Source organism: Piliocolobus tephrosceles, chromosome 2, assembly GCF_002776525.5.
Source record: "Piliocolobus tephrosceles isolate RC106 chromosome 2, ASM277652v3, whole genome shotgun sequence".
Classification (NCBI taxonomy): Eukaryota; Metazoa; Chordata; class Mammalia; order Primates; family Cercopithecidae; genus Piliocolobus; species Piliocolobus tephrosceles.
In genome coordinates this window covers 29,605,202-29,627,865 of record NC_045435.1, presented here as the reverse complement: position 1 = coordinate 29,627,865, position 22,664 = coordinate 29,605,202, and the positions used below count along the sequence as shown (strand labels likewise).

Genomic DNA, 22,664 nt, shown 5'->3' with positions numbered 1-22,664 from the left:
TCCTCAGTAATTCAAATATTAGTATAATAATAAGCTAAGTATTTGATTAGAGTGCTTCCTTCTTAGCACTCATCACAATTTTAATTTTTGTCATTGATAACTGTATGCTACTATGCTGTAAGTTTCCCACCTTGTCTGCTTTTAGCCCCCCATAGAACCTGGCTCTCCCGCACATTTGTAGGTTGTAATAAACAATTTTTGTTTTCTAAGACAAGGTCTTGCTTTGTCGTCCAGGCTGGAGTGCAGTGGTATGACTGCGGCTCACTACAGCTTTGACCTCCTGGGCTCAATCGATCCTCACACCTCGGCCTCCTGAGTAGCTGTAACTACAGGCATGCTCCCACGCCCAGCTAATTTTTGAATTTTTCGTAGAGACGGGGTCTCGCCATCTTGCCCATGCTTGTCTCAAACTCCTGGGCTTAAGCAATCCTGCTTCTGTCTCCCAAAGTGCTGGGATTACACTACTAAAGATTTTTAAACAAATGAATAGAGGTGAAAGCAAATTAAGTGATACGTGAAGTCTGGTGAGTCGAGCAACATATTTCTTTTGGAGAATTCTCGAGGCACTGGTTAATGCTATATGCCTAGTCTTTAATAATTTGCCCCGAACCTTGCAAAGGCACTACTCCCTTGGACTCAGAACCCGAGCTAGGCTTTGAGAGGAGCCTGCGCACTTGATTCGCCGGATATACGCAAGGGCGTGGGGCGGAGCTCTGGTAACCCAGGGAACAGCCCGGAAGCCGCTGGCTGGGTTAAGCTGTGGCGCGCTCCGCGGTTCCGGACCCTGAAGTTTTAGTTGAGGTGGCGGCGGTAGTCGGGAAACGGCAAGGCAAGTTGAGAAGATAGATCGGAGGCTTGCAGCTCGCAGTCCCAACGAGCCTTAGGGACCAGGGCTACCAAAAGGGTGGGGAGAACGGTGGTGGCATCTCTCTGTTCCCTGGGATCCAGGCGCCCGGTTGGGGAATCCTTACTTCAGGAAGCGCAGCCGCGGCTCAGTGTTTTGAGAGTGCAAGTGCCTGTCAGGGTGCGTGTCTGGTTGGTTGTGCGTGGCGTCAGAGCACCTCGAGTATGCGCGTGCGCACCGCTTTCGAGAGCTTTTGCACAGAGCTGGAAATTGGGGGTACTCGCTTGTAGCGTTCGAGGAGTTTGCCGGGTAGCAGGAGAGAGGCAAACTATCCAGGATGCTTTGTGACCAGGAGCGTCATTTAGATAGATAGATGTCAGAGAGGGGCTTCTCAGAAGGCTCCGCCTGTCTGAGTTTTGAGGAGTCCGTGGAAGTTAACCCGGCAAAGAAGAGAGTGAGCCTGACGGGTGTTCGGAGCAGAGGGAAAAGAATGGTTGCAACTATATGTGAGGCGAGAACTCGGTTTTAGGATTTGCGGGAGTGTGAGAGAACACTGGAAAGAAAGGTCAGCCGGGCCACATAGGGGAGAGGTCTGAATGCCAAGCTGAGTTGGATTCCTCTTGACAGTGGGGAGCCATCCGAATCCAGAGGAGGTAAGGAAAGGGTTCAGATCTATTCTCTCTCCGTGTATTTAGGTAGGATTGATTCAACAGTGTTTGGAAAGAGTTCTTGTTTCTCCTTAATCAGTTTTCCTTACCAGTCAGAGTGGATTTACTAAGTCCAGGCATAACTATCCCGTTTAAAATTCTTCAGTGGTTTCCTATGGTCTTAGGATAGTGTTCAGATTGCTGTGGCTCAGAAGACTACAGTCTGCTCTCTGTCTTTCCTCCTCCTTTAACTTTTCACCCTCTCAGATCTTTGTTAATTGAACTGAGTTTCTCAAACTCTTCGTAAATGCATTTTCGCTTGCCTGGAATATTCTTTCCCCTACTTCTAACTTTTATTCATATTTTAACTCTCAGTGCAAACATTTTTGGGGGTATAGAGGAGGCAGCTTTTTCTTACTGAGTAGAGTTAGTTGGGTACTTTCATGGCAGACAGAATTTACTGCCCATGCTGCCCTTTTGTTGTAAATACTTGTTTAATTGCGGTCCTCTTAGAAACTCTTACCTCTGCAAGGGCATAGACTATTCTGCTTTCCTGTTGTATCTGGTGCCTCACCCTTAGGTGGTGCTTTCAAAATATTAGTTAAATTAATAGATGGATGGTGACGTCAGTGAGTGAATAATGAAAGGGAGACTAATTAGAATAACGAGAGCCTGAATAAAAATATTTTTAGTAGAGATGGAGAAGAGCGGGCAGGAGAGATTTTTAGGGAAAAAGTTAATAGATTCTGTTATCTGATTCACTAAGAGATAAGGAACAGAGGTGATGCTGAGGTTTTAAATTGGAGCAACTAGAAGGATTGTAATTCTGTAAATTCAGCTTAATTCAACGTATTTATCGAGTTAACCTGTTAAATATCAGCAAGTAGAGATCTGGGGTATGATGATGAGCTTTATTTTGATATACGGTATTTGTGATATTTGGCAGATCTGTACAATAGGTAGTTAGAAATGAGCATTTGGTGGTTTTGTTTTGTTTTTATTTGTTTATTTTAAGAGACAGAGCCTCACTCCATCACCCAGGCTGGAGTGCAGGAGTGCCATCTTAAGTCACTGCAGCCTCCAACTCCTGGGCTCAAGCAGTCCTCCCATCTCAGCCTCCTGAGTAGCTGGAACTATAGGCATTCACCGCCACTCCTGGCTAATTAAAAAAAAAATTTTTTTAGAGACAGGGTCTTGCTATGTTGCACAGGCTGTTCTTGAACTTCCTACCTCAAGCAATCCTTCTGCCTCAGCCTCCCGAGTTGCTGGGATTACAGATGCGAGCCACTGTGTTTCATGTTTTGTGGAAAGGTGTGAATCATTGATTTGGAACTCATTTTCACAGTTTTTTTGTGTTTTTGTGTCCATACATTCATAGCTTTGCTCAAGGGAGTAGGTGAGGTCACTGAGGGAGGATGTGAACTGCTCCTTTGTGATCAAGAAAGCAGCTCCATCAGAGCTGGCACCATATTAGACTTGTTTACTGATATCTTGGTTTATTTAGTTTACTTGTATCTCTAATGCCTAGCTAGTGCCTGGTGTGTGCTGTACTCCCCCAAATAATTATTGAATGAAAGAGAGGGTATCTAATGGAAAGACAAGAGGGATGAGAACTGATAGAACTGGGTGGAGATCCTTGATTAAATTGTGTGTGTGGAGGGGGACAATAGAGCCCATGAAGAAAAGGAGAAAAGAATAGAAGAGGCCGGGTGTGGTAGCTCATGCCTGTAATCCCAGCACTTTGGGAGGCCGAGCTGGGTGGATCATAAGGTCAAGAGATCGAGACCATCCTGGCCAACATGGTGAAACCCCGTCTCTATTAAAAATACAAAAATTAGCTGGGCAGGGTGGCAGGTGCCTGTAGTCCCAGTGATTCGGGAGGCTGAGGAAGGAGAATCACTTGAACCTGGGAGGCGGAGATTGCACTGAGCCGAGATCGCACCACTGCACTCCAGCCTGGGCGACGGAGCGAGACTCCGTCTCAAAAAAAAAAAAGAGAAGAAAAGCAGGAGAAAGGGTGTCCTGGGAGCCAAGATAGGAGAGGGCTTCTAGGATTGGGAGTGTGTAGAGCTGGAAAGGGCCATTAGTATTTCAGTTTCTCCAAACAGGCATAGATTGTCTTGGCTGTGTTAATTTTAATATTTGATTTCTTAACACTGTAAACCATCAGAATATCTCTAGTCTCACATTTTAACAATAAACTATAGCACACTTATGATCTCTGGTTTCTGTAAGTGGCACAAAATTCCTTTTTTTAGACCAAAACGTCTGATCCTTGGTTAAGAAAAATATGGTTACTATTATTGGTGGTGTTCAAGAGAATGCTTTTCTGCTGGGTGTGGTGGCTCACGCTTGTAATCCCAGCACTTTGGGAGGCCAAGGCAGGTGGATCACGAGATCAGGAGTTAGAGACCAGCCTGACGAACATGGTAAAACCCTGTCTCTACTAAAAATATAAAAATTAGCCGGGCATGGTGGTGCACGCCTGTAATCCCAGCTACTCAGGAGGCTGAGGGAGGAAAATTGCTTGAACCCGGGAGTCGGAGGTTGCAGTGAACTGAGATCATGTCACTGCACTCCAGCCTGGCGACAGAGCAAGACTCCAACTCAAAAAAAAAAAAAGAATGCTTTTCCGTGCAAAGTTGGGGTCAGAGTTTTTGTAATTAATAAAACTTGGAGGTAGAACTAAGGATTAGTAAATACAGGTGCTAAAGTGTACCTTTTCATGAAGTTGGATGGCAAGAGAAGGGCAAAGATGGGATAGCAGCTTAACTATACACTTTATCATCCTACCATACACAGGTAGTAAATTACCACAGATTTAGTGGCCTAAAACAATTACTATTTATCATTTCACAATTTCTGTGGGTTATGAGTTTGGACATGGCTTAGTTAGAGTCTCTGCTTAGGGTCTTCCAAAGCTGTAATCAAGTTGTGGCCAGTCTGCATTCTCATCTGGAAGTTTAGCTTCTGAATGAGTAAAATATTCTAAATGTAACCTGAAATAATTTTTTCCCCATTTTTAAGAGTAACATAGGTTCATTATAGAAAGTTTGGGAAATACAGAAGCAACCAGAGGTAACCTAATTCTGGCAAACTTTTCCAGCAGGTGCTTTACAGTCAGTCAGACCTGGTCTTGAGTGTCAGCTCTTGGCTCTGCCTGTTACAATTTGTATGACTTTGAGCTATCTACTTTCTCTAAGCCTCGTTTTTCATTTTTTTTGAATTTTAATATTCTTAATATTTTAAAATTCTGTTTCAAGTTCCAAGGTACATGTGCGGTATGGGCAGGTTTGTTTCATAGGTAAACGTGTGTCATAGTGGTTTGCTGCATCTATCAACCCATCACCTAGGTATTAAATCTAGCGTGCATTAGCTATTTTTCCTGATACTCTCCCTCCCCTCACCCATCTGCTGCCCAACAGGCCCCAGTGTGGGTTTGTCCCCTCCCTGTGTCCATGTGTTTTCATCGTTCAGCACTCACTTATAAGTGAGAACTTGTGGTGTTTGATTTTCTGTTCCTGCATTCGTTTGCCAAGGATAATGACTTCCAGCTCCATCCATGTCCCTGCGAAGGACATGACCGCGTTCCTTTTTATGGCTGCATAGTATTCCATGGTGTATATGTACCACATTTCTTTATCTAGTCTGTCAATGATGGGTATTTGGGTTGATTCCATGTCTTTGCTATTGTGAATAGTGCTGCAGTGAACATATATGTGCATGTGTCTTTATAATTGAATGATTTATTTTCCTTTGGGTATATACCCATTAATGTGATTGCTGGGTCAAATGGTATTTCTGGTTCTAGGTCTTTGAGGAATTGCTACACTGTCTTCCACAATGGTTGAACTAATTTGCATTTCCACCAACAGTGTAAAATTGTTCCTGTTTCTCCACAGTCTTGCCAGCATCTGTTGTTTCTTGACTTTTTAATAATCGCCATTCTGACTGGCATGAGATGGTATCTCATTGTAGTTTTGATTTGCATTTTTCTAACAATCAGTGATGTTGACTTTTTTCCATATGTTTGTTGGCTGCATAAATGCCTTCTTTTGAGAAATGTGTGTTCATGTCATTTGCCCACTTTTTAATGGGGTTCTTTGTTTTTTTCTTATAAATTTGTTTAAGTTCCTTGTAGACTCTGGATATTAGCCCTTTGTCAGATGGAGAGATTGCAAAATTTTTCTCCCATTCTGTAGGTTGTCCATTTGCTTTGATGATAGTTTCTTTTGCTGTGCAGAAGCTCTTTAGATTAATTAGATCACATTTGTTAAGTTTTGCTTTTGTTGCAATTGCTTTTGACATTTTCATCATGAAATCTTTGCCTGTGTGTATGTGCTGAAAGGTATTGCTTAGATTTTCTTTTGGGATTTTTATAGTTTTGGGTTTTACATTTAAGCCTTTAGTCATCCTCAGTTGATTTTTGTATATGGTGTAAGGAAGGGGTCCAGTTTCAGTTTTCTGCATAAGGCTCACCAGTTCTCCCAGCGTTATTAAGTAGGGAATCCTTTCCCCATTGCTTGTTTTTGTCAGGTTTGTTGATGATCAGATGGTTGTAGATGCACAGTCTTATTTTTGAGTTCTTCATTCTGTTCCATTGGTTTATGTGTCTGCTTTTGTACCAGTACCATGCTGTTTTGGTTACTGTAGCCTTGTAGTATAGTTTGAAGTAGGGTAGCATGATGCCTCCAACTTTGTTCTTTTTGTTTAGGATTGTCTTGGCTATATGGGCTCTTTTTTGGTTCCATATGAATTTTAAAATAGTTTTTTCTAATTCTGTGAAGATGTTAATGGTAGTTTAATAGGCATAGCATTGAATCTATAAGTTACTTTAAAATGGCAGTATGGCTATTTTCACTATATTGATTCTTCCAGTCTCATTTGTCTTATTTGGGAAAAGGGTTAATTGTCACTGACATTGTTATCCTCAACATTTAAATACAATTTTGTATGCTAGGCAGGTGTATTAGTTCATTCTCATGCTGCTGTAAAGAAATACTCGAGACTGGGTAATTTATAAAGAAAAGAGGTTTAATGGACTCACAGTTTTGCAGGCCTCAAGAAACTTACACTTATGGCAGAAGGCCAAACAGAAGCAGGTACCTTCTTCACAAGGTGGCAGGAGAGAAAGTGAGTGCAAACAGAGGAAATGACAGACGCTTATAAACCCATCAGATCTCATGAGAACTCACTATCATGAAAACAACATGAGGTAAACTGCCCCCATGATCCAATCACTTCCCACTGGGTCCCTCTCACAACACATGGGGATTATGGGGATTACAATTCGAGATGAGATTTGGGTGGGGACACAGCCAAACTATATCAGCAGGGGTTCTAAGCACTTATATATTTAATTAGTTCTGTTTTATAGTTAGTGAAAAAGCTGGGATGTGAACCCAGACAGTGATTCCAGACTGTATTATTAGCCTTTATACTATATTTTCTTTTAAGACAGAACAGCCCTTACAGGGTTGTGGGATCAAATGTGAAGCTCTTAGCAGAGATAAGTGGTTTATTAATAATGCCTATATTCTAACATCATTGAGAATATACTATACATACCGTTCTGTATTCTACTTTTTATACTTCTTATGTATTTTCCTGTCATTAAACATTTTTCTTAATATAATTTTAATGGATACATAATTCATCATATAGGGATACTGACATTTTATGACTCCTCTTTGTTTTTGCAGAGTAAATTGGAGATCTAAGTGGTTAAAGATCTAAGTGGTTAAAATACATTAGATTCATGTCTTTGAATAACTATTGTTTTCCTGTCTTTTAAAATAGCTTTATTGAGCTATAATTCACCCTTGAAAGTATACAGTTCAGAGATTTTTAGTCAGTTCACATAATTGTGCAACTAACATTACTATCTAATTTCAGAACATTTTCTTCACTGCCCAAAGAAACCCTATACCCGTTAGCAGTCACTCTCCATTCTATGCTCCCTCTAGATGCTGGCGATCACTAATCTATGTCTCTGTGGATTTACTTATTCTGGACACATCATATCAATGATATCAAGCAATAGAGGGCCTTCTGTGTTTAGAACACTTTCAAGATTCATTCATGTTGTAGCATGTATCAGTACATCATTGCTTATTATTGCGAAGTAATACTCCATTGTGTAGATACACCACATTTTATTAATACATTCATCAGTTGGTGGACATTTAGGATGTCTCTACTTTTTGTCTGTTCAAAATGCTGCTGTGACCTTTTATGTACAAGTTTTTATGTGGACATATGTTTTTAGTTCTCTTGGATGTAAATATGCGAGTTGAATTGCTGGGTCATGTGGTAACTGTGTGTTTAACCTCTTGAGGAATTGCCAACTGTTTCCAAAGTGCCTACACCATTTTACATTCCATGAACAATATGTGAGGATTCTAGTTTTTCCATATTCTTGTCAGTGCTTGTTGTTGTCCATCTTTTTGATTATAGCCATCCTAGTCAGTGTGAGGTGGTATCTCATTGTGAGTTTGATTGGCATTTCCCTAATGACTAATTATGTTGAACATCTTTTCATGTGTTTATTAGCTGGCTATAGTATCTTCCTTGGAGGAACGTGTATTTAAGTCCTATGTCCATTTTTAAATCGGATTTTTAAAATTGTTGAGTTGTAAAAATTCTTTATATAGTCTGGATTCAAGTCCTTTATCAGATAAAGGATTTGCAGATACTTTCTCCCATTCTATTGGTTGTCTTTATTTTCTTGATTGTGCCTTCGAAGCACAAAAATTCTTAATTTTGATTAACTCCAATTTATTATTTTCTTTGGTTGCTTGTGCTTTTTGTGTCATTTCTAAGAAACCATTGTTTAACCCAAGGCTCATGAAGATTTACTCTTATGTTTTCTTTTAAGCATTTTGTAGTTTTAGCTCTTACATTTAAATCCATGATTCAATTTAATTTTTGAATATGGTTTTAGGTAGGAGTCCAACTTCATTCTTTTTCATATGAGTATCCAGTTGTCCCAGCACCATCTCTTGAAAAGACTATTCTTTCCCCATTGAATTGTCTTGGCACCCTTGTTGAAAATAAACTGACCATAAATGTAAGAGTTTGTTTTAGACTCTTAGTTCTATTATATTCCGTATCTTTTAAAATGGTACTTATGGCTCTGCTACTTACTAACTGTGTGACCTTCATGGTTGGTTAACCTTTGTCTCTTAGTTTTCTTATTTGTAAAATGAGGCATAAATAGTAAGTACCTCATGGGGTTATTGTGAGGATTCAAGAAAATAATGTTTAAAGAGCATAGAATAGTATCTGGCTTATAGTAAGCGCACAGTATGTGTTAGCTGATGCCATCATTACCACTGCTGCTATCTCATCATTACCATCATAAAACTTAAATGTTATTTTCTAACTTGTATGTGACTTGTTTTCTTTGGCTCAATTGTAAATGCTGAAATTAGATACCGTGTTTAAGAAGTGAATGTTCTTGTTAAGAGAGAGTACAGAGTACAAGGAAGATTGAGGGAAAACTCTTAAGAAATACTTGTATTTAGACATTTTTATTATAGTAGACAATTTTTTTTTTTTAAAAGTACTTAAGGAAAATACTAGAGTCCTTGTTTTAGGCTTATTGGGAGTAAGGGGGTCAGCTGGAAAGTCCTGTAATTATTTAGGTAGGTTAAAAGGGTCTGCAATAGTAGTCATGTATATGTATTGCTTTTTAAAAGTCATATATATGTATTGTAAAATCCTGGTGTTCGAGGACTATGGGTCTTTTTCTAATTTGGTATAATGTGTAGTCTAGTGTCCTTAGCATTGCTGTTTAAACAGTGGCAAGCTAATGTTGACAATTTAAAAATTCTAGTTTAAAATCAATAATTATTAATTTGTTTATCAGCGATAGAAAAAAATCAATAATTAGTACCATTTAGCATTATGTGACAGATATGTTAGAAGTGATATCATACCTCATTTGTTCTCTAAAGTTTAGCTACTTTTATTTTCAAGTAAGCACATATGTACCTGGTAGTGATTTTGAGTGTTAGAGTGCTTAAAAAAGAACTCCAACTCTCTTTTGCCCTTTCCTTCCTTCACCTTACGTTTACATTGTTAGCTTGTGACTGGGCTATTTTCTACTAATTGTGAATTTGTGTAACTGATGACAAAGCTTTTGACGACTGTCTTAGTTCTCTGCTTTAGGCCATAATTTCTGCATTCCTAGAGTTCACTGTTAATCAAATATATAAAAGTTATTGACTTGAGACCTCTTTTATTATAGTTATCAGTACCAACTTTTATTAGTTGTCAAATGAAAGAAGAAAGTATTTTATTTTGATAGCCTGTTCCTTTTATCATGCTTAAATTTTTCTTCTGGCATTTTAAAATTTGTTTTTTTTTTCAGGTGTCTTTCCCCACTCTGGTGATGCTTATTGTTTTTTCTTGTATTTAAAAATTTTGATGTGATTATTATTCCTAGATGTCATTTGTCAGAGTGAACCGCTGTGGTCCCCGAGTTGGTGTAAGAAAGACACCAAAAGTAAAGAAGAAAACTTCAGTGAAACAAGAATGGGATGTGAGTATAGGTGTGATAGTAAATAATGTAACGTTACTCTGGAGGAATGACAGTGATACGGCCCTAGTCATGCAAGATGGTATTCTGAATGGGGCTCATCATGTCATAGGGTGGAATAGGTTTCTGGGCATGTGATATTCTAGGTCTTGGAGAGAAGAGCAGAATCCTTTGGGGGAGGTTTTAAGAATACACACGTCCAGACTGTAACCTCTATATCCTCTGAAGAACTGGAATCTTAAGGGGATGGGGAGCATATTGAAAAAAAAAAAGTCTTCTCACTGTCACTCTGAGAACTCACTGCATAAAGGCAACTCTAGTTCACTGGTATCACTGAAGTCTGTGAATTTTTTCAGTACGTTTTTTAGGTTTGCTCAGAGCAACCAGTGATACCATAACCATGTGAGTGCCAGTTTTGGCTGAAAAAAAAAACAGATGACCTTTGCTCTCTTATCCCATGAATTGCTCACTTCCAGAGGTTGATCAGTTTCAGAACAATGTTCTCTTATGGTGTAAGACAAGTCTCAAGTACCTATAACATATGATCTCTGGCTCCTAACTTGAATATTGCCTGGTGTTACCAAGGCGATTTATATCTTTTTTTTAAGAGACAGGATCATGTCCTGTCAACCAGGCTGGAGTGATGTGATGCCATCATAGCTCACTGCAGCCTCAAACTCCTGAGCTCCAGCAGTCCTCCTGCCTTAGCCTCCTGAGTAGCTAGGACCATAGGCATGCACCACCACCCCTGGCTAACTTAAGAAAATATTTTTTGTAGAGACAGGTCCTTGCTGTGTTGTCCAGGTTGGTCTTAAACTCCTAGCCTCAAGCAATCCTCCCGCCTTGGCTTCCCAAAGTGCTGGGATTATAGGTGAGCCATTGCACCCAGCTAGATTTCTATCTTTTGTAACCTGATACTTTGGTTTGGACCATGAGACTTTAGGTGCCTTTACTTTCCATTGCGAAGAGTAACTAGTTAGGGATTAGTTTGGATCTCAGGGATTCTTTTGGAATTGGAATCTTCTGGTTTGCAACCTACCATGTTAGCCAGATATCCTGGGCAAACTGACAGCCTTTGAAGTGGGGCAGCGGGACTTCTCTGTGTTTAGATTGTTTTGTTGCTGTCTGATTGGCTATAAAATTTTAATAACAAGGATGTGACTCTAAGATAAGGAAACTGATAAATAGGAAAAAAATTATGTGATAACATATTTTCCCCTTCAGAGTGGTTACTTTGAGAAGTTCAGTACAGTTGACCTTTGAACAACATGAGTTTGAGCTGCATGGGTTCATTTATACATGAATTTTTTTTCAATAAATACAGTTGGCTGTATCCTGAGGTTCCACCTCTACAATGAAAAGTGGATTGAAAATACAGTATTTTCAGGATGTAAAACCCATATATGGAGAACCAATTAGGTGGGATTTGAATATGTGTGGATTTTGGTATATGTGGGTGTCCTGGATACTGCGGGATGACTGCATTTATTCCGATATGCCAGTATTGCTCAAAACTTAATTGAAACCTATCATTTGAAATTGCATTAAGAACCTTCCTCATTTACTTTTTATTATCTGCAGTGCTGGAAAAATCTTTTGTTATTTGAAGGTAGACTGAACTTGGAAAATAGTCATAAGTCATTTGGAGTAAATGGTTAATGATGGAGAAGAGATCAAACTGATTAATACTGTCTTGATAAAAAATAGTGAGACATTTTCTGAAATGGCTTATAGATTAGATTTAAATGCAATGTCAAAAGAAAATGGTTTTAAGCAAGAGTAGTATTGATGGAATTATTATTTTCTTCCATGAGAACACATTTTAAGCCTATCACTTATTTGTATGCCTGAGTTTTTAAATGATTATTAAAAATAATTCTCATGATACTGTAGTTGTACCTTGTACCTTTCTTTTCCTTTTCTTTTTTTCTTTTTTTTGAGACAAGATCTCACTATGTTGCCCAGGTTGGCCTCAAACTCCTGGGCTCATGATGCGACCTTCCTGCCTTGGCCTCATGAACCTCCTGAGTAGCTGAGACTGCAAGCGCACACCACCATGCCTGGCTCTTGTATCTTTCTAAATCATTGTAAAAGCAGTAACAGTTTTCATACAGAAAAGCCTTGAGGCAAATATAAATCATGGCCAAAAAGTTTAGTCTTTGGTCAGAAGCCATTTTTGACTGTTTAAATTCCTCGTCACTTAGAAGTAAAACTAACTTGTTTTATTTCCTGCCTTACCAAATCTGTGTAGCACAATGGCTGAAGTTGCTTTGGAAAGGGCCAAGTTACAGGGTTACTACTTAGAGCTGTGCAGCCTGTGTGCCACACAATTTCAAGGGGTGCTATTTACATGGACTCTGATATTAATGTTAACTTATGGAGTTGTGCAGGGTGGTAGCCCTGCCATGTTAGTTTAGTGCCTGTTAATTTAAGTGACTGTTTTCACATTTTATGAAATTATGCATTGCCCTCAAATTTCATCTTTCATTGTAGCAGCATCAATGCTTAAGATGTTTGCAGACACAAATTGAACCTCTCTGTAGTGATCACACCGTCTTTTTTTTTTTTTTTTTTTTTTTTGAGATAGAGACTCGCTTTGTTGCTGAGGCTGGAGTGCAGTGGCACAATCTCGGCTCACTGCAGCCTCCACCTCCTGGGTTCAAGTGATTCTCCTGCCCCAGCCTCCTGAGTAGCTAGAATTACAGGTGCCCACCACCAGGCCTGGCTAATTTTTTATATTTTTAGTAGAGACTGAGTTTTGCCATGTTGGCCAGGCTGTTCTCGAACTCCTGAGCTCAGGTGATCCACCTGCCTCAGCCTCCCAAAGTGCTGGGATTACAGGCATGAGTCTCTGTGCCCAGCCAGTGAACACACTTTTTTTAAGGAACCTTTAGTGTTGCATTGTGGAATCCTGGGATTCCATAGACTACAGTGTGAAAACTAAAACTTTAGTTAAACTTACTCATTTTGAATATATACTACCATTTATTCATATGTCATATATTCATTTTGAATATTTTCATTGTTTTAATATAATGTATGACTGCTTGGTGAATACAGTACTTATTTTCTGTAAGACATCTAAAATTAGTCTGTTATTTTCTATAAATAGGACACCTAAAACTAATATGTGTTCATATCTAAATTGAGAATACTGGTTCCCAGAAAGAAAGAAAAAATTTTTGGTCCCAGGATTTTGAAACCATTTTAGCCATTAAAATCCAATAAATGTGTATATTTTATAAGAAAACTTTTTTTTTTTTTTTTTTAAAGAAAGGCCACCTTTTTTTACAGAATACTGTGACTGATCTAACAGTTCATCGGGCAACTCCTGAAGATCTGGTGAGTTTAATATCAAAACTTAAGTCATTTATTCAGTGTTTTATTTGGTATTTGACTTGTAACCTTTAGAATATAAACTATAGGTGCTTCCTGGAAGTTGTTCAGTTATGTTTAATCTTGTTTACGTCTATATAAAATCAAAAAACCTGTCTTCTGTACTTCCTGATTTCAGCTAGGAATATCAATTAGTATGTATTGGAGTTTCATTAAATATGTTGGGTTTATAGTTGAAATCTCTTCAGTCTAGTACTGCCCTATATATATCTATCTATCCGCCTTTTAAAAAATCTATAGATAGCTTCAGCATTATTTATTACTTCCCTATACAAACATACTGTTCTAGTCAATGTAATAATTTATCCCTTGAGTATGCCATGTATATTTCCATGTCTGAGCCCCCATTCCTTACTTGGAACAGTTTCTGTACCTTCTTCTCTACCTGTTCAAATCTTACTTTACTTCCTTATCCTAGTTCAAATCCTACTTTTTTTTTTTTTTTTTGAAAGTTTCCACTTAGGTTTTTTTTTTTTTTTTTAAGATTTATTGAGATATAGTTAGCATACCATAAAATTTACCTGTTTAATGTGTACAGTTTGGTGACTTTTGGTATATTCAGAGTCGTGCAAGCACTGTCACTAATTTTGGAATGTTTTCATTACCCCAAAATGAAACCTTCTACTCATTAAGAGTCACTCCTTGTGCCCAGTTCTTCCCAGTTTGTGGCAATGACCAACGTACTTCATGCTTTTATATATTTACGTATTCTGGTCGTTTCATATACGTGGAATACAACACGTGACCTTTTATGTCTAGCTTCTTTGTGTTAGCATAATATTTTCAAGGTTCCTCCCCGTCGTAGCACGTATCAGTCTCTGCCCACTGCAGCCTCCACCTCCTGGGCTCAAGCCATCTCCACCTCAGCCTCTTGAGTACCTGCGACTACAGGTGTATGCCACCACACCTGGCTAATTTTTGTATTTTTTGTAGACACTGGATTTTGCCGTCTTGCCCAGGCTGGTCTCGAACTCCTGGGCTCAAGGAATCTGCCCACCTCAGCCTCCCAAAGTGCTGGGATTATAGGCGTGAGGCACCACGCCTAGCTCATATTAGTTCTTTATTCCTTATAATTGCCAAATTATATTCCATTGTATGGATCTACCATTTTATTTATCTGTTGTTCAGTTGGTGGACATTGCATTGTTTCTGCTTTTGTGTTGTTAGGAATAACGCTGCTGTGAACATTCATGTACAAGTTTTTGTGTGAACATATTCAGTTCTTTTATATGTATACATCTAGGAGTAAAATTGCTGAGTCATGTAATTTCTCCATATTTAACTTTCTAAATAATTGTCAAACTGTTTTACAAAGTGGCTGCACCATTTGCATCCCCACCAGCTTGTATGAGGCTTCCAGTTTCCCCACATTGTTACTGTCACCTTTTTCACTTTAGTTCTCTTAGTAGGTGTAAAGTGCTGTCTCATGTGGTTTCAATTTGCATTTCCCTAATGATAAATGATGTTAAGCATCCTTTTATGAACTTTTCGGCCATTTGTAATATATTCTTTGGAGAAATGTCTATTCAAATACCTTCATCATTTAAAAATTGGATTATTTGTGCTTGTATTGTTGAGTTATAAAAATTATATATGTATTCTGGATATAAGTTCCTTATCAGATATAATTTGCAAGTATTTTCTCCCATTTTCTTAGTTGTTTTTTCAGTTTCTTTATGGTGTCCTTTAAGCAGGGAAGTTTTTAATTTTGATGAAGTCAAATTTACCTGTTTCTTATTTTGTCACATGAGTTTTTAGTATTATATCTAAGAAACTGTTACCTAACCCAGGATTCACAAAGACATACTCCTGTGTTTTCTTCTAAGAGTTTTATAGTTGTAGTTCTTATATGTAGAACTATGATTCATTGTAAGTTAATTTTTCTGTACGGTGTGTGGTGGGAGGGGGGCCCAACTTTATATTTTGCTAACGGATAATCATTGTCCAAACAGCATTTATTGGAAAGACTATTCTTTCCCCCTTGAATTATCTTAGAACTCTTGTTGAAAAATCACTTGTCCATAAATATAAATGTTTATTCAGCACTCTCAATTCTATTTCACTGATTTATATGTCAGTCCTTATGCCAGTACCACATTGTCTTGATTACTATCGTTTTATAGTAAGTTTGAAGTCCTGTTTTTGAAACTGACCAAGAGTTATCTCCTCTGAACTATTACTACCTAACTAAGGCATTGAGTATATGACATCTAATGTATATCATTTGTCTTTATACGGATATGCCCAATCTCCATGGGCAGATTGTTAATGCTTTTGAGAGATACGGACCATATCCTATATACCTTTGTGTACCTGGGAGTCTTAATCCGAGTAGGTACTCATTAACTATTTACTGAGAATAATAATGATGCCCAACTGACTTAATAGTTTTTAAATGAAAAATTTCAAACTCAAGGGAAAATGGAGATAGAAATAGAAATAACTACCATGTACTGTTCACCCAGATAGAATAGTTATTAAAAATTTGCCATAGTTGCTTCATTTATCTTACCTTTTTCTTTTTTCACTGAAATATTTTAAAGCAAATTCCAGAGAACACATCATTTTGTGCTTACATATTCAGTTTGCATCTTTAAAAAATAAGCCTTTTTTTTTTCAACATAACCACAGTGCCATTATTACATCCAACAAAAGTAAATATAATTATTTGGTATCACCTAATACCTAGCCCATACTCAGATCTCCTCAATTGTCTAAAAAAATCATCTTCATTTGTTTTTTGTGAGTCAGAACCTTTGTGTAATATTTGTTATCATCTCTTTAATGGATTGATTTCTTATTTACATGGTGAAAACTCAGCAGTACATTTTATCATATATGTTCATGTTCATAGTTCTGAATACTAGAGTACTTATAAAACCAAATATCTAATTTTATTTCTCAGCCACCTTAGTGAACCCTCCCCTCTGACACTTGAGATCTGTGGCGCGTATCTCTTCTTGTACTTCAGGAACTCTACTTCCCTGACTTCTATATTTTCAGTGACCCACTTCCACATGAGGCCATTGAAGGGCTATAAACACACTGCATTATTAGTTCTTGGTAGTGATGTGATGATCATGAAATGAGGATGTCTTTGCCAAAGATGACTCAGTGGATTTTGTACCTTTTACGTTGTGCTCAGTTAGTGTGTGTATATGTGTGTATGTGTATGTTAAAAAAAATGCTGGTTTTGACCCATGAATTGATTTTATCATCCATTAAGTGAGTCCCAACCTGTGGTTTGAAAAACACTAGTTTGCTGGATAGTCTTGCAGAAAAGTAGTAGAAATTATTATTTCTTTCTGTATATCTTTTAGGTAGGTTTGCCAGCTCTATATTCTTTAAGATCATTTTTGAAAATTTAGGGGACTGAAAATTTTGGCTATGAATGTATATAAACATGCATATATCAGACCAGGAAAAGTTTAAAAAGTGATGAACTAGAGTAGGTGGTCTTACCATCTGAATAGGCAACTTTGTGTCTGAAAAATTCCTTTATGTATTTTTCTCTTCTATATAGGTACGCCGTCATGAAATACACAAATCAAAGAATAGAGCATTAGTACACTGGGAACTCCAAGAAAAAGCTTTGAAGAGAAAATGGAGGAAGCAGAAACCTGAAACTTTAAATCTTGAGAAAAGAAGATTGTCTATCATGAAGGAGGTAACGCTAAACTGCATTAGAGTTAGAAAGAGAAAAAGGAGATAAATAGGGTTCTTTCTTTTTCCTTCAATTTGATTCACATTGGAGAGACTCTAGTAATCACTACGTTCTTATTCAATAATCTACATGTGGACTTCAAAAAAAGCAACAGAGTGATGATTGGAGTCTGGTTTGATGGTTTGAATTCCTGTTCTACAACTTACCAGCTATGTGACCCTAAGTAAATTATTTAACTTTTCAGCTTGAATTTTCTCATATTTCAAATTATTATTTGCTTGTATTGCTATGAGATTTCAGTGATATAATACTTATAAAGTGAATAGCACAATCTTTGCTTATTCCTCTTTTTATATGTAAGCTGCTATAATTATTTTTCTCAGTTTAACAGCAGTGCTGTTAGATTACTTTGAAAAAATATAATAATGTTGTATGCTTGTCCAACTGAGTAGTAAGCAACTTGTCTTTGGCTTAACCTTTTGCCAGATGTGGGGTGTTTGGATAAGTAATCAGATATGTAGGGACAAACAATATGGGAAATAAGAGGAAACTACAGCAAATAACCTTTTTAAATTTGAGTTGAAGTCATTGTAAAGGAATGTGCCTTGTCTTTAATGTTGCTCCTTGTTCAGATTGAAGCTTATGTACAGCACTTAGCTGTCTGACCTTTCATGGCAACTTTGAATCATACATTGTCTTTGAGGAATTTGTTAGACTTCTTATTGAAAGAAAGTCACAGTCTTAGACATCATCAGAAAGAATAATATCTTCCAAATAAATGTTTACATGAGCTTGAGAAAAGAACAGTGGCTTGATTGAGAGAATGCTTCTGTACAGATAATTATCTTTTGGTGATCTTGGACAAGTCACATACATTTAAATGTTATGTGGTAATTCTCAGTGAAAGGCCTAAAAACAGATCTAACCACGAAAAAAGGCAGCCTGCTTGGATTGCATCAGACTCTGGGCTTTTTTTCCTTTCTCATGTCCTGCTCATGTCCTGAATTTCTCATACAAGTTATAGATGTGGTAGAAGTACATGTTTACAGAAGGGTGGTGAGAGACAATGAGTGATGTTTCTTTGCTTTCTTTTTGTAGATCTCCTGCTTCAGGCACTAGTGTAATGGTTCTCAACTCTCACTGCACATTAGAATCAGTCAGAGTCAAGAAGCTCCATTAAAAAAATATGTAACAGCTGGGTGTGGCAGCTCATGCCTGTAATCCCAGCATTTTGGGAGGCCAAGGTGGGCGGATCACCTGAGGTCAGGTGTTCAAGACCAGCCTGGTCAACATGGTGAAACCCCATCTCTACAAAAATACAAAAATTAGCTGGGCATGATGGCAGGTGCCTGTAATCCCAGCTACCTGGGAGGCTGAGGTGGGAGAATTGCTTGAACCTGGGAGGCGGAGGTTGCAGTGAGCCAAGATTGTCCAGCCTGTCTCAAAAACAACAACAACAAAACCAAAAAAAAAAGAAAGCTCCTAAAAATTAGCTGGGTGCAGGGGCAGGTGCCTGTAGTCCCAGCTACTCAGGAGGCTGAGGCAGGAGAATTGCTTGAATCCAGGTTGCAGTGAGCCGAGATCATACCACTGCACTCCAGCCTGGGCATCAGAGTGAGAGTCTGTCTCAAAAAAAAAAAAAAAAAAAACTCTCTCTCTCTCTCTATATAACTATATCTGGACTCTATACCCAGAGATTCAAATTCAGTGGACCTAAGATGTGGCCCCATGTAGGTGTTTTTTAGACAGTTCCTATGTAATTTTAATGTGCTGCAGGGGTTGAGCGCCTCTGCTCTTACCGGGATTCAGGTGTTTTCTGTCTACCAGCATACCTTGGAGATAATTTCCTGTCAATGCTTAGACATCTACCTTTTCTTTTTGATGGCCAGTAGCATATAGATGTACCACAATTTATTTATCCTGTGCTTTATTGGTGAACACTTAGGTTGTGTATTAGAGTACAGTTTAAGCTTCTGGAAATAAAAAAAGACTGTCCTATATGTTTTGTTTTAAACAAACAAATTTATTTCTGTTTCATGAAACAGTTGAGAGGAAAGTGATAGCTGGTAGGGAACTCTACACAACTTCTGTCTCTGAATACAGAATGGCCATAGCAGCTTCCTTCAGCTGTATGCCAGCCAGCAGGAAACAGGAAGAATGGTGCATGCTACTCCTATTACATGTCACCCAGAAGTTCTGGCATATATCCTGTTGGCCAGAAAGTCATCACATGGCCATTCCCACCTACAAAGATGGTTGGGAAATCTAGCTATGTAATTGGCTAAAATGCAGGAGTTCTGCTGTTAAAGGAGAAACCAAAAGAACATGGCTGGATACTTAAGTAGTACTGTCAGTTACCCACAGATTGTTTTCTCCCTTGCTACTATCAATAATGTAATAAATATCCTTGAAAATGTTTCTGGGTACACATATATTTGTAGGATAAATTCTTAAAAGTAGAATTGCTTAGTCAATGGATATGTGCATCTTTTATTTCAATGTTGGTAAATTTGCAATGTCTCTGTTTAAGGGATGCAGTGGACCAAAGGAAGAAGCCTCCTTAGACATATTGACATAAGCTTCATCATTATGTATTAAAGCTAACAGGACCCATCCACCTAAAGCTGGACTCCTAGATTAACATAAATTAAGAGAAAGATCTTTGGCCAGCATCATCTTAGATTTCATTTGCTGTAAGATGTACCCATGCCATGGGAATCAAGCAAATTAGGGTTCCCTCTCACTCATGGAGAGGGAGGTTTCCAAAAAGATCTTATAAATCCCCAAAATGTAATAACTCCTAGAGTCTCTTTGTAATTCCCCAATTCTACCTGGTGTCTATTACCATGGTACAAAAGGGCTAAGATGACGAGTTTCTGATAATGACTTTTTTTTTTCAGGGACTGGGATCCTTTGAAAATCCAACATGTGTACCACCACTTACAGGTTTAAGTTTGTGCTCTGCAAACTATTTGAGGAGTAATATATGCAGTTAGGCTTGTGAAGATCAGTTTACCTATCAAGAGGATGGGCTTTATGAGAGGAGTTATAAATCTAGAAAGAAGAAGTAAAAGCCAATACAGTGATCTCTGACCACTCACACCATTTTTCCCAAGGGCAGGGACTAAGCAGGAGTATCCAATCTTTTGGTTTCATTGGAAGAAGAATTGTCTTGGGCCACACATAATATACACTAACACTAATGATAGCTGATGAGCTAAAAAAAAAAAAAAAAAGTTGTAAAAAAAAATCTCATAATATTTTAAGGAAGTTTACAAATTTGTGTTAGGCCACATTCAAAGCTGTCCTGAGCCACAGGTTGGACAAGCTTGCACTAGCAGAAGGTGACAGATAATGGCTTTTACATGAGACCTCGTTATAATCAATATCAGGTCTCAATATGGTTAAGATTATTTATAATCTTCATGTGTCAATTCCATCTCTTTATTTTGATAGGTCAATGCTTTTTAAAAAGTAAACTCTTAAAATTGTTATTAGGAAATAAGCTTTGTGTAATTTTTCTAGTACAGTGAAAGATTATACTCATTCATTCACATTATTTCCTAAGTTTGTAATTGCTTGTACTTGCAAGATGGCTAAGCAGGAATAGAAATGTGGTTTGTGGGATAATATAATTTAAGTTATAGCAAAATTCTCAAACATCTCTAGAGTGGTATATAGGTTTTCAGTGTTTCCATATCCATCTACCACCCCGTAGGGCTGGGGAAGGGTTGTTGACTGGGACTAGACTCTCAGTCTTCTGGTTCTGATGTGCTCTTGACCTGATACCATTCCAAAGCTTAATGTTTGTGGAAGGAATAAATTCAGGGCTTTCTTCTCACTAAGCCAGGCAACCTGCTTGGCTATAGTGGGGGAAGAAGGGGAAAAATGAAGAATGTGACTCTTGCTATTTTTCTTTCTGTGTCCTAAAACAATAACTGAGGTCACATTATATATATACTTGATTCCGTAGTATAGAGAAATTCTGGTAAGAGTATTTGTTACCAGGTGTTTTATCAATTTGAGTCAGTGTTGGAAACTGAGCAGTTTCCAAGTACTTTTAACTTAAGAATGCCATCTGGTGGTGGTGCCGAGAGAATTATCTGGCTTTTACTCTAGCCTGTGGCCTTGCTTATAATTATGAAAGTTCCTAAGTTGAAAGTGCATGATCAGAGGCACTACTGTAAATGTTACTTTTTGTGTTCCTACCTCTCCAGGATAAAAAACTGATTTGTCTTTAAACACAGAAGCCTCACATTTTTTGTGTAATCCTAAAACTCATATCTTATGTCATGTCTTTAAAATTGTAGGTCATGACACATTAGTGGATTACATTCGTGGATTCTGAATTCACTCTAGTGGTTGAAACACCTCTAAGTTTAATCTGTGTTTTTCAAAGTATGGATTATAATTTGTTAATAAATTGTGAAGTTAGTGAGTTGCTGCCAACATTTAAAAAATAAAATAGAAATTTACAAGAAAATATCAGTGGTTCTCATGGAGCAAGGTTAATTAAAACTTTTATTTTGTATACACACACACAAGTATATATGTATATATGTGTAAATATGTATATTTGCATATATGTAAATGTCATGGGTCGCAATTGTATTTCTTTGATTGCAGTCAAGTATTTGAAAGCCAGTAATTATTGTCATAGCCCCATCTAGTGGTACTTAAGGATATTAGTGCTGAAGGATTTTAGGAAGGTAGCCTATGGTTATTTCATGCTCCAGGCCTTTTTATAGTCTTTTCCTTTGTGATTTGAAAAGTAAATATATGTTTATCTGAATAATAATACTTGTCATTTAACACGTGTCTAGATTCTTTCTGATCAATACCAGATGCAAGACGTATTGGAGAAATCTGATCATCTAATAGCTGCAGCAAAAGAGCTGTTCCCTCGTAGGCGCACAGGTATTCAATTCAAACAAAAGCTTCTCTTTTTTATTAACTATAGCACACAACTATTTGGAAGAATTTAAAATCCTTTCTTAGGCATCATATTATTTGTATTACAAGTATTATAGGGTGGATTTACAAGGGTTGTTAGGGTTAGAGTCATTATAATCTGTTTCCTTTCCACTAAGAATATTAACTACTTGTATTACAAATAATTCAGCTAAGGAAAAGTAAATTGTTTTAATCTACTAAAATATCTTATGGTGTAAAGTACAGGATTTTGTAATTTTAAAATGTGACTTGAGTAAAGCTTAATTTGAAACCTAAAGCAACTTCAGTCTCTATAAAAGGAACTTTGCCTCTTGTCAGATATATGCATTATTTATTTTAATGTGTGTGTAGTTCATTGTTTATCTTAATCTTCTAGAAACATCATTAATTTTTTGTGTAAGGTTGGAATTCCAGCTTGGCAATTTATTAGTGTTACTCTGGGCTAGTTACTTAATGTCTGTGAGTTTCAGTTTACTGATCTGTAAAATAGTAATAGTACTTACAGGGTTTTATGAGAGTAAAATAAGTTAATATATGTAAGTACGTTTAGAACAGTGCCTGGCATATAGTAAGCACTACATTAATGTGAGCTGCTGTTTAAGATTTTCATATGATGAT

The 22,664-nt window shown here is 37.6% G+C and overlaps 1 protein-coding gene across 6 annotated transcripts in view; it reads left to right on the top strand.

Moving 5' to 3' along the window:
• The first annotated feature begins 723 nt into the window (after nucleotides 1-723).
• SPICE1 (spindle and centriole associated protein 1) overlaps nucleotides 724-22,664 on the top strand; it is a 61,625-nt gene continuing 39,684 nt past the window's right edge. For 2 of the 6 annotated variants that reach the window (XM_023213398.2, XM_023213373.2), the window contains exons 1-5: nucleotides 732-829; nucleotides 9,941-10,036; nucleotides 13,307-13,375; nucleotides 16,953-17,096; nucleotides 21,917-22,010. In XM_023213398.2, coding sequence (XP_023069166.1) covers nucleotides 9,941-10,036; nucleotides 13,307-13,375; nucleotides 16,953-17,096; nucleotides 21,917-22,010 — 403 coding nt within the window. In that variant the 5' untranslated portion in view covers nucleotides 732-829. The other 4 variants (XM_023213404.2, XM_023213387.3, XM_023213379.2 and 1 more) reach the window with 4 other exon arrangements.